This window comes from Bombus vosnesenskii, unplaced genomic scaffold (genome assembly GCF_011952255.1).
Source record: "Bombus vosnesenskii isolate JDL3184/JDL3185 unplaced genomic scaffold, Bvos_JDL3184-5_v1.1 scf7180000014579, whole genome shotgun sequence".
Classification (NCBI taxonomy): domain Eukaryota; kingdom Metazoa; phylum Arthropoda; class Insecta; order Hymenoptera; family Apidae; genus Bombus; species Bombus vosnesenskii.
This window is the reverse complement of record NW_022883531.1, coordinates 491,887-511,603: the sequence shown is the minus strand read 5'-3', so window position 1 is coordinate 511,603 and position 19,717 is coordinate 491,887. Positions and strand designations below refer to the sequence as shown.

General features: G+C 43.1%; 2 protein-coding genes across 8 annotated transcripts in view; both read right to left on the bottom strand.

Annotated features, from left to right (window-relative positions):
* Positions 1–19,717, bottom strand: part of LOC117240273 (headcase protein) — a 158,558-nt gene that overhangs the window by 75,756 nt on the left and 63,085 nt on the right. The gene's annotated exons all lie outside the window — the stretch shown is intronic.
* Positions 1,103–19,390, bottom strand: LOC117240274 (facilitated trehalose transporter Tret1-like). 4 transcript variants are annotated; one of them, XM_033506266.1, is made up of 8 exons: positions 19,235–19,389; positions 9,835–9,900; positions 4,602–4,839; positions 3,748–4,104; positions 3,093–3,349; positions 2,349–2,600; positions 1,902–2,073; positions 1,103–1,667 (listed from the first exon to the last, which is right to left on the bottom strand). In XM_033506266.1, the coding sequence occupies exons 3-8, from the start codon at positions 4,675–4,677 to the stop codon at positions 1,387–1,389; spliced, it is 1,395 nt and encodes a 464-aa protein (XP_033362157.1). In that variant the 5' UTR covers positions 4,678–4,839; positions 9,835–9,900; positions 19,235–19,389; the 3' UTR covers positions 1,103–1,386. The 4 variants fall into 4 exon arrangements, with proteins under 4 accessions (XP_033362157.1, XP_033362154.1, XP_033362155.1 ...); XM_033506263.1 differs by lacking the exon at positions 9,835–9,900 and having other exon boundaries at positions 1,387–1,667; positions 19,235–19,390; XM_033506264.1 differs by lacking the exons at positions 9,835–9,900; positions 19,235–19,389 and adding an exon at positions 15,282–15,430 and having other exon boundaries at positions 1,387–1,667.

Below are 19,717 nucleotides of genomic sequence, written 5' to 3'. Positions count from 1 at the left end.
GGTCCGCCGATGGAGGATCCGCAAAACGCACGACAACATGGAGGGAAAAATCTGCGAAGCTGAGACAACGCGTGGCTCGATACAGAGAGTAGGCAGCGTACGTCGACATGCAACGGCCGACCCTGACGAGAGGTTTATAGCAGCATCCATTATTAGAACGCTGATACGAGAAGCTACTACGCTTCATAAATATAAATTCGAATGCATAATCGATGAAAGCGAACGCCTACCGAGCGATGGCAACTGCATGACAAATGCATCGAACAGCAGAAAGGGAAGGGTAGGGAGAGCAGATATTTCATCTTCGACATTCCCGTATTTATTAAGACGAATACTAGAAACGTTTGATCTCCGATCGAATAGTTCCTCGGCAAACGTTTATTTCGGAAACGTTAAATTGTTCGTTGATCTCATACTTTAAGATTGTTCCACGAACAAAACAATCTAACAGATGGAATTGAACGGAGTGAGGGGCTCATGATCGGAGAAGTAAAAGACAGTTGTTCTTTAAATTTCTACGCATAGTTATTAAAAAACAGTTAGTTGCTAATTTTTTTTCTTTTTTAGTAAGAGAGAGCAAATGTTAAATTTCACGCACAAAATCGAATTAAGTTTCTGTATAGCAGTGTTAAAATATAATTATGAATATACCATGTTCTCGGCGTTTCCTATTAAAGAAATGCGAATAAAGAGAGGTAGGTGGTGTTTGCTATCGACGAGCAATTACCAATCAGGCTCTCATTGCTCGGTGATCGATCGATGCTCCCCGATTAACCCGTTAGGTCAACGTCCATGAAAGAACGCGTTCAGGCTTTTTCGTTCAAACGGGGCCAACCTTCTCTCGTAATATAAATAACTCTCATCACACACTAATCTCAACGATTTTTCATTTTACATGGGCGGAGCCAACCACAGGCGCATCATTGTTGACTCGAGAATCGCACCAAGGGCAGGCAAGCTGCAACGCAGCTACGCATTGTACGTGCCTCTGCATATGTGCGTGCACGAACCGTATAGTCCTCGAGAGTTCAAGTTTAGCTTGCATCTCCTTCCTTCGTCGGAAAAGAATTTTGTCCGCTTGGAAAATGAGACTCTCTGAGTATTTCTCTTGGTAGGAAATTTATAATTTTAAATCCAGCGTTATACCGCGTGAGAGTTAAGGAATTAATTATTAATTATTCGATGTTTCTACATACGTGCATATTCGTTCAAGTCGAGCTACATTTATTTTGCAGAATTTACTTACAAAGCTTCTACGATCCACGCACCGGCATTTCACATTCATCTCGCCGTTATCGTACGATGACAAATTTATACTGCTATCGGTGCCCTCAGCGATAGATCCGCAGAAATATCTGTCTATGTATTTCTCGTGATCGAATGCTATCATCGTTCGTTGACGTCGTAGGTGCCGAACTCCCTTTGAATGTCGGCAAAAGTCTTCCCCTTGGTCTCGACCATGCAGAATGTCACGAAAACCACGCTCAATAGGCAGATCATTGCGAAGAAAAAGAACACAGCTGCGTTCCCAACAGCATCGACCACGGAGGAAAACGATACGGTCACGATGAACGCCAGCATCCAGTTCAAACACGCCGCGCTGGAGGAAGCTGTCCCCTTTAGTTTCGCTGGGAAGATTTCGCCCATGTAGGCCCATGGTATGGGACCTGGTTTTTCGGAAAAGCAGTTTAAAACGCGATTGTGCGGCAAAAGAGTGTCATGTGAAATTGAAAAATGACTTTCGAGAGTTTACAGACGAAAACGAGTCTTTATCCACATCCAGTACCATCGAGATTTCAAATTCTCTCATTGATTTCTCGAATTCCCAAACGGTTCCGAATGGGTTAAGTAGAGATGGATTTGCGTTAAAAGCGAGGCGATGATGCTACTTTGTTACTAACCGGCACCCAGGCAGAAAGCCAGGATATATAGGCAAGCAGAAACGAGCGGTAACCAAAATAGACGGTCGGCTTGGTCGGGATTGTTGGTCCTCAAAACGAAGAAGATGCCTAGAGCCATCAGACAGAGACACATCACGCCGCAGGATATCATCATGAGGATCTTTCGACCCAGCTATAACAATTTTCCAAACGTTGCTACGCTTTTTGTCCTTTGTGAGTTGGAGATTCGAAGAACGAACGCTGCATTCGGTACGTCGATAAATTTGTGTACTTTGCAAGAAACATTCTCAACCCTTTCACGCTCGATGTCGCGTATAAATAATCGATAGGAAAGATATTTTTATCAAAAATATTTCGATTTTAAAAGGGTTAAAAGCCTGTCAGAAATTCTTCAACGACGAAACGCAGCGTCCGCTCGTCGCAATTGCGAAAGATACGAGCGACAACCTGATCGATCAACGAGGCCGATATAGCGCAGGCGATCACCTGGACGACTGCGAAGATCAACATCTGGAGCAGGGGATCCATGTCAACGCCAGTTTGCCTGAAGATCGTCTCGCAGTAGAAAATAATAGCGTTGATGCCGCTGAATTGTTGCGCGAACATCAACCCATATGCCACTCCCATGGTCTTCAACACTGGTTTCTTCAAGAACGCAGAGAACGTCACCTTCTCGCGCCTGCTTTTGTCTATTTGGTCCTATTTTCAAGTACCAAAAGCTGCTTCAAAACGCGATACTCAGTTCATACTTGCCTTAAAATAAACCTTTGATGTACAGTAGAGTTCCATTTATTTCCATTTGTCATCGGATGGAAAGCAGATCATAAACCAGAGGTCCAGATAAATGGATTCAAGCGACAGAAATTCATTTAACCCCTCGGTAGCCTCGAAAAGTCAAATCCATCTAAAAATACCTCTAACTGTTCTTTCTTATCATAAATTGACTCGATGTCTAAGATACGTGGTCGTAATCGTCACGGATCGATAACTAAAGTTTGTAACAACTAAAATTTTGTTCCAACAAATGGAGTTCTACCGTACTGTTTCTCGATTAAAAAGTATTTCTTCCTGGCTGGATATTTCGCTGCTCGCAAGTGTTCACACTGCCAGCGAACATAATTCGCGAATTGCTTGCGAGCAACGTAAGAATCTCGCAAATACTTCGGTATTTGTAGCAAGTGTAACACTGACTTTAAACGCGCTGATCTCAGGGTCGATATCGTACTCCGATCCACGGAAGAATCGCATCGACTTCTTGGCGGCTTCTTCGTTGTCTTTCGCCATGTAAAACAGCGGACTCTCCGGCATGAAGGTCATGATGCTGGCGAATAAGAGAGGAGCGATACCACATAGAATCGATATCACAACGATGTTCCTAGCGTAGCCGCAGCAGTAAGCATACAGAATCCCGATCACGAGTAACAATTGGAAGAAGACTCCCAAGGTACCTAATCATACAATAGAGTCAAGCTTTTTATTAAATCGTACTATAGTATTTAGAGTAATGCCTACTGAAGAGGATGGTACAACGTTTGAAAGCTTACGAATAGGAAGGTTTTCGTTACCATAATTTACATCGTTGATTATAGATCTGCTGTGTTAAAGATCGGTTATCGATTGCCGTTATTATTGCCTGGCATTGCTTCTTCTTCGGAGCATCTTTTTGCCAGCAACTCTAAATATTCGCGATCCTATCATAAACTTTCTAACGTACCTCGTTCCCAGTAGACACTGATATAAATACTATGGCGCAAGAATCTTAATATTCTTTGAAACCGATCGAAAACAACTATATTTTTCCTTCGGTAAAGCGCAGTCCTGCTGCAGTTTCCTTTTTCTCTCGTACCTCTGATCTCTTTTTCGGAAATCTCGGCCGAGTACATCGGCGCGACGACGCAGAACATTCCGCCACAGGCGCCGGTTATCAATCTGCCCATGACTAAAAGCACGAACGTAGTCACCCCAATTGTGATGAACATCCAACCGAGAAGGAACGCGGGTACCAGCGACATCATCGTCCACTTTCGACCGATCTTGTCGACCAGGAAAGGCACCACTGGCATCCCAAGTGCTGCACCCAGCGGAAAAACCGAAGCGATCACGTTCGTCGAGAATGTATCATACTCGTGCTTCTCTTTCAGCACTTCCACGCACGGCGCGCTCCAACCAATTCCGCAGCCCAAAGAGAATCCGCCCATGCATGCTACAAAATTTACGCCATGTATCTACAGTCGATCGTTTCTCTTACCGATTTCACACCAGTGAATCATTAAAACACGTTCACAGTCCAAGGCAAGAGCATACATATTACGACATCGTACGTCCAAAGAACCGATATATCGCGAATTAAAATCTCGTATAATTACGTGTACTAACACGTTGATCGCTACAATGGTTATCGGCGACTGTTAAATTTTTTACGATGCTTAAAACAAGGCAAATTTCACGGACTATTTCACGGAATTTTCAAGGATACGAACGAGCCTGAGTCTTTTCAAGCTAGTCCGAGTCCGTAATCTCGGATACCCGCATACGTCTAATCTACGCGACTATAGACCAATCACACCATAGGGGTTAGGGAACTGTGAACGTGTCAAAAAGATTGCAATTATCAGGCGAATAGGTTAAATCGTTTACATCGAACGAAATAATATTGAAAAACCGTCTATAGGAAGAAATTTCGGGAAGTAAGAAAAGAACCTGCGCAAGCAGCGATGTACTGTGGAAGCCTTCTCCGGAAGAGATTTTTGTAGTCCTCCTTGCCTCTATCCGCCATTTTTTGCTAGATACTGTTACCCGATCTCGATTTGCGATTATATTCGCTCGTTTTCCCTCTATGAAAATTGAATGTTTCTCGCCGTCACGTATAGGTACAGTCTGTGTGTTCTCTCATCGATGCTCGAGTACGATGATCATCCTTTTTTATGTGGCTATACGTCTTGAACAAAAGAGCACGTGGAAAATGGGGAGAACGTAGGAAAACGACGAGATGAAACGTTCGAAAGGAGGAAAGAAAACGATCCTCGGACCCGACACGTTTCCCTGTTCCAATAAACTCGTCGACCAGACTATGGTTCTCAAGGACGATACCTGCGGCGGCCGTATTCCCCGTCGACTGCGGGGACGACGCGGTGGTAATAGGGATAAGGTCCCTTCCTCACGCCCGGTTACTTCGGCTAACGACATTCAAATTCCATTAGGACAGCGCGCGATGTGCGGCTGACAACTTTCAGATTACAGATCGGCTCGTTCTCCTCGGTTTTGGCGAGAGAAGAACTCTTGTCGGAATAATGGCGGGGAGAGAAAGGGGAAGAACGGCAAGGAAAAGAGCTCGAAGAAACGGGAACGATTAAATCGCGAATACGGACCGGGTATTTAAATGAGTGCATCTACATTTTAAATATCTTCTTCGGTGCCACTGTGACTCCGGGTTGACTCGAATTCTTACGAATCCATTCATAACTTTATAGTATAAAGTCTTTTTAATATAAAATCTATATATACATGTATATAATAACGATATATTTAGCAATATATATATTTTTTCACGAGAATCGATGTACATTCTTTTTTTCCTTTTTCTTTTTGTTACAGTTAGTTTGGTCCAAAAATAGTAAAGCGAGTCTTGGAAATATTTTTGTTTGGATTTCTAGGAATCGAAGGTACCTCCTTTCTTAAGAAGCTTTGAAGATTCTAGATACTTTCGAATATTATACCTATGCGTTCTGTGCATTTATGCATCTTGAAATTTTGTATACAAATTCTCGGTTTACTTGCCAACCAAACCAAGTATTTTGACTTTCATAATTTTCTATACCTACAAAACTTCGCGTCCGACACCGAGTAAGATCGCAAGCTGAAATCGCCTCGATGAGTTCTCGCTGATTTGCAGGGTGAACGACCTATGAACGAAGCTTTCCTCTACAACAGTGCATTGACGGGAGGAAGGAAATCGGAGGAAAGATAAAGAACGCGGCTGTTCTAGCTTCTATCTACATATACACCACGAGGCTGCTTCCGACGAGGAACGTCCGCGGAGGGAATTCTAGATAACCGATAACGATACGTACTCGACTGGTGATCGAGCTCTGAGAAACGCCGTGTCGTTGTACGATCGTAAGAGAGGATGCACTGTTCTTCCAGCAAAATCCGCCGCCCTTGGGGCCACGATAAGAAAAATAACGCACGAATCAACCGCCTCGTTATCCGTTTGCTAAAATTTGAGACGTCGAAGATGACTTTACTTCAGGCAAACGTCGGTCCAAAGGCTGAAAAGAACTCTTTTGCAAATCGAAGCGCTCGAACGAAAGTTTCCACAGTGCCGTGAACAGACACTGTCCTCCTAAGTTTAACCGCCTCATCTAGCGTTTCTTCGGTTTTCAGAATATACCTCTTGATCGAACGTCCGACTATCCGAATAATATCGAACTGTAACAGGAACCAAATACGCGAAATATACTCAGCTATGTCATACTCTCTATATATTCGATTAGGTTAGCGATCTCGTTAGAAGTCCATCGTTATACACGTGTGCAATGAAGAAATTACTGAACGAATTAAGGAGAAATTTAGTAGCAATAGAAGCAAGCAACAGATGACGTGAAAATGTGTAATTTGTCAGTTGCGAAGGATTTGAAAAACAAATTAGAAGAGCGAGAGAAAAATAATCGTTCGCGACAAATTGTACCGCTTTTCATATAAACCGCGTTGACGAGTTTAGTCGTTCGATTGTTTAAAAAATTCGTGCGTTCAGTCCTTCTGTAACCAATTAATTCGAATAATCGAGGTCCTACTGCGTAAATTCGCCAAAGATAATTGCAAAGCCGCACAAGACGTAATTGCAACGTATCACGAACTCATTGCCTTTTTCTCGCCTTTCAAGCACACCGTTTCCATTCGCGTCGTGTCTCGGCTCTCCAGGTCCGCCGGGAGCACCCCGCATTTACATATAAATATAAGTAAAAAGCGTATTTGCATTCAAATGTCTGGCGGCAGGGTCGAGGTACAAAAGTTCGACGGCATTCTCGATCGAAAGTTCGCGGGAAGACTAACCGCGAGTGGAGCAGGTAAATGAAAGACACGTCGATGACGGAGAATTCGAGGGGTCGAACGGAAGATCGATCGAGCCACAAGTTCGACTGCCGATAATAATTCGGAAAATTTGTCCGATCAAACGTATCTTGGGAAATTACATTCCAATGGATATTATTAAAATCCATGTAGATAACATTTAAGTATTTGACTTTAGTACGCGATATATACATGTTTGCTACTTTTTATTATTTCACACTTTTCAGGAATAAAATATTCCAGATATCGGCAAGATGTTAAAAGAAACCGAAATCTTAAGAATATGCGAGAATAGTTGGACATTTGGCAATAAAATTAAAAAACAAATTATCGAGCTTTCAATCGAATCGCATTAGGTGTTCCGATACTTATGGACGATAGTAGTGTAGGTGGGCTGTGCATTGCTGCCACCTTAGCTTTCGAATTCAATTCGTCACGGAAGTTGCTGCAACGCAAAACGATAGAGTCCGGTTTGGATGTCGATGGACATTAGCGGACTTGTTTTCCAACGACTAGACTAGTTATCGAAACATTGTGATTTCCGTGAAAAATTCGCTAACACATTGGCTATCGATCGTGGGATTAAAGTTGGTTACGGGCATCGAGGTAATGGAGCTGGATAATTGATCAAAATCCGAGTATTATATCTACCGTTCTATCTCTCGCGAGTTAATAGAATGTTATATCGAGTTCCATTCATCGAGGCTCATTCAAGAATAGGAATGAACTACGATTGCTCGTCATGGCTCGACGGCTTCCCCCTTACCAGATGAATATTCCATCTATCCAACGGTTATTTATCGTAGCGACGCTTAATCGTGCAACACTCGCGTCATTTGCCAGCAGTGAAACGCTTTGTCGTCGCTTAATTTACACCGAACCCTCGGAGTTCATCGATTCCGACTCAACGACTGTCTGTTGGCCGTTAATCAAAGATACGAGTTGGTTGTACTTAGGGTCCAAAGATGTACGAACTTGGTCGTTTAATCTTCAGAGACCGGAGAAGAAGATACGCGGTTAATTATCGCAACAGTGTCAGAGATCGCGACGACTCGAGTGCAGCATTCAACGGTAAAAATTTCCTCGTTTTCCACGTCTCTTGGAAACTTGCCTCGTTCGATATCCAACGTTGGCCATCGATATACGAAAAACGCTACAATAGTCGGTAGTCGTCTAAACTCGATCCTCTCCCGCGTCGTCCGCGAGCGCATAGAACGCAAGCAGACCTCCAAACGGCTTACATAAGCCGTCGACTGGCTTTGCTACCTTGAAGTCGGTCGTTGCCGCTGTCTCTTGCAATCGCTGCATGCCGGCGTATGCATCGAACGTTCTTTACAACCGACTGGCAATCAAGACTCACAACGACGCGTGCACGGGAACACACGGTGAAACGAGAGAGGAGAATGCACGCGGCAACGAATAGATTTCAATTTCAACGTGGGAATGCGCCTCTATGCCGGTGCTGGTATTGATCCTCGCGGGACGGATAATAAATTGTCGATTCGAGACCGTGCGTCCGGAGGAGACGTCGTTAAGAAGACGATACACGTCGCCTCTCTCTTCCCTCTAGTCCAACCAAACAATCTAACCCCCTTCGTACGTATTATTATTCCCGTGGCGGATTCCGGAGCTGAACGCGCCACTAACGAGCCAATCTCTGCGCGATGGAACGTTTAATGATCACGGTGTGTGATCTTTGTACCAATCGTCGGGGCAGACCTCGTCGATACCCTCTCGAACATCGGACGTGATATCAGGATGCGATCTCGAAAATTTTCCAGAGCTGGGAATCGCGAAACGAAGGGGCAATTGTTCATCGCGAATGGTCGAGAAGGTGGCTGGCAAAAGCGAGAGATGTATAGAAGCAATAATTATCGAGCGACAAGTGACGGGGAATTAATATCGTATCATTTTAATGAGAGATTGTAAATAGAATATTAATTTGTAAGTAACTTTTGCAATCCAAGCTGTAGATCACCTCTACAAAAAATGGAAAGTACGTATTTTTTGTACATGATGTCAATGATATAAGAAAATCTAAATGGTCTAATCTATATTCTTCGTTATTTTGTTACGCTATCGGAAGGCTCGTTTGCATCGTTTCTAGCACCTACGTGTACTCTGTTCGTTTCTCCTCGGATCTCGATATAGATCGTGAGAAATTCGTAGATACGACCATCTCGGCTATCGAAGAAAATGCTGTGTTTCGCGTCTAAGATCGTGTCAAAGAAGGACGATCCTATTACGAATATATGTCCAGCTGAATTTCCTGCAAAATTTCACAGTTCGAAACTGTCGAAAATATACGTGACGCGCGAAGCTGTACAAAATTTGCAAAATAAAACGTGCGTGACGATGTTTCATAGAGAATGAGTTTTTCTACGTTCAAAAGAGACATAAAAGTTAGAAAACAATCTAAACCTGTATCTATGCCACTAGCCACCTTTCTCAACCACGGAACGGTACTTCACCGAACGCCTGTTTTGTCGCAGAACTTGCAGGAAACTTGCACGTAACTCACGGGGAAGCGACAAATTCGTTGGAACAAGTTTGCGACAACTTACAACGCGACGGACCAATTGTTTCGAGAAATCAGATCGAAACGTCGAGACGACCTAATTCCGAGGGGACATGGCCAGGGGATGAGAGAAAGAGAGTCGCCCACCCTCGCGCAATCGATTCTAACGAGAGAGGCTTAGGATGGCCGATCAAGCTCGTATAAATCACGGCTCCTTCCCCACAGGGTGTTAAGGCGGACGGGAATGGTGTTCCCGATAAAAGTCACCGGACCACAGGAAATTCCTTTCCCGTCGCTACGAATCGAACTTCGGGACATTGGTTTCTCGCTTAGCGGATTACGTACCACGTCGAGCGAGAGTGTATTTCGCTGCGAACTAAGAATACATAGGGGATCGGCCAGTGGATTTACCTGGAACAGAAAAAGGTAAAAGCGAACCATTAGATACGTGTAAATGCCAAATTCCATCGGGGTAAATGCGTAAGAGTTGAATAACGCGTCGAATACATCACGCGCCGACTGCGAGAAAACTTATAAGAGCTAGAACGTCGGTTCGATGTATAACTAATGGAAATAATAACAACACAATGGCCTCGTACAGAGAACGTGCTCGCGTTGATTTACTTTTCACGGTCTGCTACACCGTTATGGAACACCCACGCGTGTGTGTGCGTGTTCAAATACTCGTGCGAGTCTGAATAGCCGTGTGTGTCGTGGAATACGTGCGCGATCAAATCAGACACCAAAATTAACATTCTTTCTAAAATTTTTACGAAAAAAAGTTTATTTCCGATTATACGGAAGATAATGATGGCTCTAAAATTCGAAAGGAATTCTTTGAAAAATTAAACGATTAAAAAATAATGGTCGCGATGATTACCGGTAACGAAAGAAATTTTCCTCGTCTGCAATGATTTTTCTTTATTAAAATCGTTTAAATCGAGATAATTACTAATTCTTATACCGCAACTCTTTTGATGTCGATTAGAACCGTCACGATGTCGATGGCGCGTGAACGATATATCGCGACTCGATCCTAGAGAATCGGGGATCGGAGAGAACACACACGATTGCGCGACAAAAACCGCTCGCGCGACCGTTCGTAAATTATCGCGATCGCGCTTCACGCTCGATTTCAGAGAACCTCGTGTTGGCTTTATCGAAGCCGACGTCGACGAAAACGCTAGGGGATAATTGGTAATTTCGATCCATTTGTCAAACGGAACGCGGCAGCCTCGTTGGAACGTGTCACCACGAGCTACTTTTGCAAACGAGCCACCATACCGTCCACCCACCCATAAATCTTGGCGAATGCCGGCCGTTAATTTTTTGTCCCGCTCAGACTGACCTACAATGTAAGCTCGAAGCACCGGGATCGAAATAACTCGAGTATTCTCATTTTCAAGTTTGGCCTTTCGTCGTTTCAGCGTTGAAACTTAGCAACGGTATTAATATTTTCTTCTTGCCCAGTTGACAGACAATCGTACGAGATACAGTTACTTGCATTAATATTCGCACACGGTACTATCTGCGTACCTGTTGCTTTATATAAAAAGGGGTTGATTTAAATATCACGTTGCTTATTTCTCGAGAATACAAACCAATTCATCTTCGAAATGAGGTGTAAAAGTGTTGTCCGTGATAATTGTGACTGCAGGCTGTAGATGTCGCTGCTAGGATACTGCTGTATTTTCTTCTCATTTAAGAATCGTGGAAGGAAAATCGGACTCCGGTCGCCAGGATTTGAACCAGGGGGTCCCGAACGTTCGTAACCTAAGGCGCTGTCGTCGTCCGACATTAGTTAGTGTCGAGTGGTGGTATTTGTGCTATCGAGTGCCTCCACAGAAATATCGTGTCGATCTGCTTCTCCCTTTTATCGAAGGAAAAACCGAACCTCGATCGTTCGATAAGTTTGTCGTGATTTTTTAGTAAAACGTTCATAAGCCTAGATCTTTCGAACAAAAACTAGAACACATTCTGCACTCGGATTCTTTAGAATTTAGAATTGTTTCTCTTTTGACGTGTTTGTTTCAAAGATCGAAAACTTGTCGGTCGTGGTGCATTGCATCACATCCAATTACAAGTACGAACCAATACCGGCAAATCGAAGGCTCGAAAAGCAAATGCAAAAATAGCTGCCGCATTCCGACGCTTTACGAGCCGATAAGATACAAGTATTGTTTCTAAACTAGTTCTACGATGGAAAACCAAGTTTTGCGTATCAGGCTTCGAAACGTGTTATTACTCGATAAGATAGGAAAACTGGTCGGTGCTTCATTGTTGTCCTGTCCTAATCGGCATATCGTTCGAGCAACTCGCTTTTCAAACTCGCACTGGCACTGCCTCGGTGATTCATTGAACAACTTTAACACGATATACGTAAAGTAGAACGCAACGACGTTTTAAGAATCGATAGCTACCAAACCACGAGTTTCGTTAAATACTCGTTCCGGTTTGAAACATATAGTTGGAATAAACTTATCGCATAGTAAACTTATCTACGTATCAGCAGTTGGAATAAACAGAAAATAACGTTTGGAGAGTTATAAAGGAATCAACTTTGTTTGATTTATCTCGAGGCGATATGACGCTGACGCGATAGATCAGTGATTCCCAAGTTCAAAATCAGAATTCAACAAGATCTTTCTTCTTTTCTTTTTCCTTTCTTCCTTTTTGTAATCGCGTGGCTGCATCTGCTGTTGTAAATTTTAGAATTTGAATACAAAGTGTGCGTAAACACTTGTACATTTTCTAACGTGCGCTGTGACTACAAAGAGTTTGGGAACCACTGCTGCAGATGTATAGAGTGTCGCAACTCAAAATAATGCGGTTTTGTATTCCATTACTCGCCTGAAGAATCGCAAGTGTGTCAGCTAATGGTCGTGAAAATTTCAAGTTTCGAATTAGTCGATAATTTTAGAAATTTTAACAATATTCTGATCGTTTCTGTGAGCGTCCTAACATTTCTGACTGTTGGTGCACATTAGAGAGTTATTAAACCGTCGTTGCACGCTTGCACGTTTTATTTCCATACAAATGCGTAGATGATTCTTTGCAACAGGAAGATGAGACAAAGAGCTTTAATCGAATTCATCAACAATCAGGCAAGAATTTCTAGTTTTCTATTTGCAACTTATTTCTCAAAGTTTGGGCGTCCGTTTGTGCCACGCAATTTGATTTCGCGTTTCCTTTGGCGGTTTACGCGCAGCTGGCCGAAACAAATCGATCGATTGTTCGTTGCAGGGCTGCGGGTTGAATTCCACAAAACGACTAAGAAAAATAACCAGAGAGAGAGAGAGAAAGAGAGAGAGAGAGAGAGAGAGAGGGAGAGGAGGAGAAGGAGGGAAAGAAAATGTGTTTTCCCATCTTGCGCGCTCCTGTTCTCTTCTCCCCGCCGTTATTTCTCGGCGATTCACCGTTATTGACGACGCGGTCGCGTTAGAAAACTCGTACGAATTTAATGTACCATAACAGAAATATTGCGAGCTCTTTTGTGACGGTGGTAGAGCCGACTCCGCGGGAAACTTCTTTCTTTTTCGCGCGTGCTACTCTTTTACCTTTCCAGCCCGTTAACCACAATTCGCGCCAACGGTGTACACCCTTCCTTGCCTTTTAGGTACCGCAAAAGTACAAGCGATCTAAATAACAATTTAATATTCGATATATAGGAATATGTCGCCAGACACCGATTCTTCTTTTATAGTATTAGATCGTTTCGAAGCTTGGGGTATTTGAATTGTATATTTTGAAAAAAATATGGGTTTGGGATACACAGTGGGTCACGAAAGTATTCGTCGATACTGGTAGATTCAGACTGCTTTTATGAACGTATCGTGCGCGTTATGCGAGATATGTGTATTTTGAAATTTCATTGCCATTCTACAGGATCGCGACTCTACATACTGAATATGTCCTGAAACGTTTGCGGCGAAATTGTACGTAGAGATTCGAAATGAATCGAACAGTTCAAAATCGAAACTCTTGGAGAGATTTTTTGTTCGACTCGCGAGCCAAGATAATTTCCGAAGCAAAGGCGGTGAAAGCTGGATTTCCTCTCTTAACGATTGCGAGAGAAACGCTGAGGAAGCAACAGCAGCCTGGGCTAAATCTACATTCTGCTGCATCCGAATCTCTTTCTTTTTCGCACAGACACGCAGAAGAGGGTGAAAATGTCCCCGGGAGGCTTCTCTCCCGCGAGTTGCGCAAAAAAACGTCCGCCTCTAGCCGCGCGAAGCACCATCGTCCAAAGTGTCCTCGTCTTCTTTCAGATTTATCATATTGCTCGCGTGTGGTGCGTGCATGAGAACCGGCGTAGGTTTTTCACGAACCGTGAAACCTGCTTGAAACGCGTTTTCCAGTTCCAACTGGAACTTTTTCCACTAGCCGACTCGTCCCAGCTTTCCTTCGCTCTTTCGATTTTCTTTTCCGACGATTAATCGACTCCGGATGGGGTTTCGTTCGGTCGAAACTCCAAGGGGATTCCTTGGTAGCTCGCAAACATCCCAGACAAAATCGACGGGACGAAAACCAAATGGATCCAAAGACCTTTTCTTCAAAGTTTAGCAGCTTCTTTCGCGAGAAAGCGGGATTTTCATTGGGACGAGACGACGATGGTCGGGGATCCTCGGCGTGTGAATCCGGCCAGTGGCCCTTGTATGCTCGTTTTTTGCGTGGAAAAGGAAACGAGGAAGCAAAGAAGGAAGAGGCGAGTCGCTGGAAAAAAGAACTAAGGGGGGCCGGCCCTCTTAATGCCTCGCGGCAAAATTCGCTAAACGCTCGAAAGCAGCTGCTCCTGGCGTTACCAGTCATTTCCTCCTTTCTCTCTTTTTCTCGCTTCCCTTCAAAGTTTTTCTCCCTCTGAACCACGGTGTTTGTCATCTCTTCCACCTTGCTCCCATTACCACCCTATTTCCGCGCCTTCAAGATCCGCACTCTGAACTTCCGGCGTCCTGGCCTCGTGTCTACGCCTTCGGAATTATTCCACGACAAAGGAGGCGAAGCGCTCGAAAAATAAATACGCGCAAGACCGAAAGACAACTGCCACGGAACGTGGCTGAGTCATTGCCGTGTTTCGATCAGCGATTATTTTCCCGCAACCCTCGTTGCTCTTGTTCGGTTCTCGTTGATAGAACGGTCGGAATGTTGGAGAAATAAATGAGAAAAAACGAGTTGTACCTATTGTATTAGAAATGTTTGTGTCGTTATAAAATTACAAATTTTACAATGGGAACATAGTCGCCAAGTCCTATCGATGACTCCTTCCCACGTGTTCTAATTCATCGAGCAAATGTAAAATCATCGACTCTTTTATTCTTAATGATAAAATGCTTATTACAAATTCCAGTCGGTTGATTTCACGTAAATAAATTTATTTCAAACTTTTTCATCCATTTGAAAGTCTTTGCTTTGACAATACACTTCAAGATTTGCCATCGATCTAAAAAGATAATGTTCAAATGGCCCGATACAAAATACATTGAAAAAGTATCCGTGTCGAATTTATTTGCCCAACTGGAGCTGGTCTTTGATCGTTTTTCCACTTTCACGCCGTAAGGTACATTAGCGAACCTTCGATCGTTCTTGGAACGAGCTCGTCGCGCTTTTCCAATTTCGCAAGCGAAGGTAAGAAGGGAGAGGGCAGGCGACGGCAGACTAGTTTCCCAAGTCCCAGCAGGGAAGCTCGACTCGAATTACCTTTAAGCAAGGGAGGCAAAAAACCGAACAGCTCGAGGGTCTCGGACAACGCAGCGTTCAAAATCGAACGCGCCCTTTCCTCCGTACAATTTGCATACCTTTCCTCCGAGAACTGAAATGACCCTGTGAAACGAGCATAAGGGTCCTTTCTGCGACGTCTAATGGTCTACGTCCCGTCGCATCTGCTCCAAATGGCACGGTACTAGCGTGGTTACGTAATTTTGTAACCGAGAATGGTTCTCCTCCCGCCCTTACCTGGCAAGAGAAACAACGATGACCGAAAATTGGGACTTTTCCGTGCCTCAAATATTCCTTAAAGCTTCGTAATATCGTTGCAAAGTAATTTATAGTCGTATATTATTATATGAGTCATATCGACGTAATGACTTAGATTTGTCATAGTAGGATTAAGAAAATGATCGATGTTTAGCGGTTAATTCTACATCGGTAATCGTCGATGTTATTATCTGGCCATAGGCAACCCAAAAAGTTTGTATCTCGAGCAAAATTTATCTCGTCAATTTCTTCGAAGCAAGTTTTTATCTTTCAAGGGTCTCTGAACGTTTCACTTAAAAAGTGAAAATATCCCCAAAATGTTGTCTAAGTTTAAAACAGTAAGAGAAAAAATTACAGTACAAAACTATGCTTGCCCACGAAGAGCTAAAAATTAGATAAGGCAACGTGTTCCTCTTCCGATATCGCTTTCTAAATCGTGGCCGAAGGTCACAACCATCCACGGAACTTTCCATCTATCTTCACTAGCGCGTAACACTATCACAGCGGGGAATTATCAACGAGTCTGGGAATGCGGACAATTTTCCTCGTTGCTTGGTCGAAACGTGACAAAACGAGAGAATAGTGGAGAGAGAGATAGAGGCGTCAAAGGGAGAGCCGGGGACACGATACTTCGCCGGGCGTTAATAATGAGCCAGCCATTCCAGCGGCATCGGTGTCACGTCGCTTTGTTCCTCCGCGTATTATTCGGTCGCGCGCGTATCTGGAATAATCAGTCGCGTTTTACCGAAATAGCGACGCGCATTGTCCCGCAGGGTCTAGACGACGTCGGACGAAACGCGTTGGAATCGCAATGGAGAACAAAGACCGCGTCGAGGACGAGAGAAAGGATTGTCAGAAAAGTTTCACCAGTTTCTAGACAACTAAAGGGAGCCAAGGAAAGTTCCTTTTCTAGATCGTGTCTGCGCATTCGCTTTCCATCGAGTTCATTTTGCTCTTCTTCTTCTTCTTTTTCTTCTTCGTCTTTTATCGACCTTCTTTTTCACGGACTAGTTCGAATTCTAGAGAAAACTTTCCTATTAATCGAACGGTTCCTTCGCGTCCTCCACGTTCTGCAGTAACATGGCGAACTAGTCGGCGGAAATACGATTTTAATCGCTTCTATGAAGTTTAGAAAACTTTCTCCGCGATAGTAACCTATATCTGGTGAAACCTACTAGAGAAAAACACCATATTCTATTACTTTTCACCTCGATACATGGTAGCAATACACGGCGAGCCTAAATTCGTAGCGCAACCAAAGTCAGCAAGATTCTATGGCTGGAAATAGGAGAAAGATGAAAATTCCGCTTCTCGGGAAACCAAGTTTCGACGCTTGTCACGAGACAAAAGAGTAACAGATTCCGATATGACACATTCACGCGTGTCCAAAGCACTTCCGAGACAATGATGCAGGAAAACAGCGGGAAAAAAGGTGCAGAGGGAAAAGAAACGTCAACAAGAGAGACAAAAGGAATCGATATTAGCCGCACCAATTCCATTCGAGCGATACAAAGCGTGAAGAAGGTTTGGGGCGCATTATGATCGATGAAATACCGTATTAAGGGTCCCCATCCTAGAAACAGACGCACCTGCCACTCGTTTGTCCTCGATCCAGTACCTTTTCCGACCCCCCGGAAAGGCGCAAGCCTACAATGAGATTGTTTTGCCCCGTGTTCTCTCTCTCTCTCTCTCTCTCTTCTCGCGGACGCCTTTGGTCAGGAGTTTCGTCTCTCCGGAGAATAGACAAGCGTATCCGATAGCCGTGCTTATTGGATCCAACGTTGGAGACGCATCTTTCCCTTTCCACCGGCAGCGCAAGGGACGATTCTTCGTTAAGAAGATTACTCGATCCGGGGACCCCGAGATATCGAGATCTAACGTTACCTGACCGGCGATTATTATTTCACGAACACGAAGAGAATTTCGTTTGGGGCTTGCGCGACCCCACGACCGAAGTAATAAATCGTGCACCGGCCTCCTGGTCCCGTGACAGCAGAATCGAAGCGTTTTAGATTAGATAAGGCAACGTTTCCTACGAGGAATGTATTAACGAAGGACTCTTGTAAATTAGAAGTCGATAGCCACTACTCTTCCTCGTAAGTTACGAGGTACGTGAGTTTTCTAGCGAATGCGTATAAGTAGGAAGTTTTACGGGGATTAAAGCAACGTTGGATATCGATGATGGCAATGTGAAAGCCAGGTAGTTTCGATATCGTAAAGAAGGAATATTTTCTGCGTCGCAGTTGACCTATCAACAGAAAATGCATGTTACTTCTAAACGTAATAAAACACGGTTTAGATGTCAGTTTGTGTGACATGATATTATAGGAAAGTAATTAGGAAAACGTTAGTCTCGATTTTCTGTATTTTTTAATGTAGAAAGTATTTCGATAGAAATTTTTAAAAGAAGTTAATTGGCAGATGCGCGGAAATTAACTGCTTGGCGTATAAATTGATTTCAAGACAATTGCTGAAAATATATATACAATGGTTACAAAAACGATTTGCATATGCCTATCATTTCCAACGAAACGCTTTTTTATCAGGTTTTATACGTATCCCATTTTCCTAACATCAAATGTTTCTAATCATATGTAAATATACACCTGCTACTAGATGATACGAAATTTAATATACCTAAATCTAATTGATTAGGTTTACCGGTATATAAATGCTATCACACAATGACGTGCGAATACTTGTTGAGGCGACTGCATATATACGAGACACGAGTAATAAGCATGAAATTCAAAATGACACGAAGAATGATGTACGTAATTGTTTCGAGCAGTCTACTTGATTTAATAGCCTCTTTCAATCCTCTGTTAATTAAAAATATCTCCTACGTCATGCCAGGCTTTGAAACAACTTACACATTTTGACACGATGCGTGTATCACTTCACGTTGAAGTAATAAATGTTATCTCTACGTTGAAGAAACGAGGAAATTGGCATAACTGAGTAGCAGATACATGTTATCTGCAAAGAACACACGTTTGTGCGAGTACGTGTTTCTCCAGGAAAACTAAAATATAAAAATCAAGACGTCGATTGCTTCGAATTGTAAAGGAAAACAAGTCCGAAAGATGAAAAATCATATGAACATTCTCGATAAAAGCCATCGGTACCTTTTATACTTTTTCCTTATAAACTGAGAGAAACTGATTGCTCATACGGAAACGGTAATCCCGCGCTGGGAATGTCCCCGACGTTTTTAATTCTTTCCTGTTAAAATAAACAGCGAACGCTGAAAAGATCCAACGAATAGTCAATGTATAATATTTTAATATAAAATAGAAAAGACTCATCGAACGAACGTATCGTTTTCTCGTGGCTGTCACGATCTTGCACAAAAATGACGTGTCGCTATACACTATATATCAACGATTATATTAGAATTTCGAGATCTCGAGTTTGTACACACGTTCCGTAGAAACCGCGAATTTCAAAAACAATATCAGTTTAACGTTCTACTAGCTTAGAAAATTCTTTGGCGAAAGATCGTATCGTTTAATGAAAATCGACTTAGAATTCCGCTATCTTGGAAAATTCTTTGGCAAAAGTTTCGACGAACTAAAAAATGGGAAACTTCAATTTCGAATTCACGATAGAATTAACAGATGATCCGATTTAATTACAAATAGAAGAATGATTCGAAATTTTTGCTCGCCAATTGACAAACCTCGTGAACCAACAAAGATAAATTCATATCCAGCGGTTAATACTTATTAAACGATGAATAACACAGCCGAAAAGAAACTTCTTAACCACTCACCTGTAAAATCTCATCGCAAAGAAATCACTTATTCTTGTACTTTTATCGACAGTGACAGACTCGTAGCAGAAGTGGAACAATTTTTTCTGGACGCTTCGAGTCCCAAGCAACGATAGGATTCGACTGTTCGGGACGAGTTACCGCGACTAAATATGTTCCAGCGTCCCCTGCTTACGTAAGCCGTTACTTTTTCCTCCTATCGCCTACCACTAACCAATCTGGCCCGAGCATTCGCTTGATTAATACCGACACGTGAGGTGACGCCTGGAAGAACCCGTGTGTGGGCCCACCTTCGGTCGAACGTCACGTAGAATCAACCGCGAATCCAATCGGTATTGTTTCGCTTCCACGGGTAGCTGTAACAGGTGCCGTTTTATGGTCTTGCGGCCGTGTGACTTTATCGATGATATTCGAGTAGCAACGTAATCGAATAAACTGATTTTGTCGACAGAACTGCGCGAGAACTTTATCTGTAATCATCGT

Bases quoted from the DNA above. Each gene is read 5' to 3' on its own strand.
- LOC117240274 (XM_033506263.1), bottom strand. From the start codon at position 4,677: ATGGCGGATAGAGGCAAGGAGGACTACAAAAATCTCTTCCGGAGAAGG. The intron at 2,074-2,348 runs GTTGTCGCTCGT...AAATTGTTATAG, and splicing joins CGGCCTCGTTGATCGATCAG to CTGGGTCGAAAGATCCTCAT. The intron at 1,668-1,901 runs GTTAGTAACAAA...CCGAAAAACCAG, and splicing joins GGCTTTCTGCCTGGGTGCCG to GTCCCATACCATGGGCCTAC.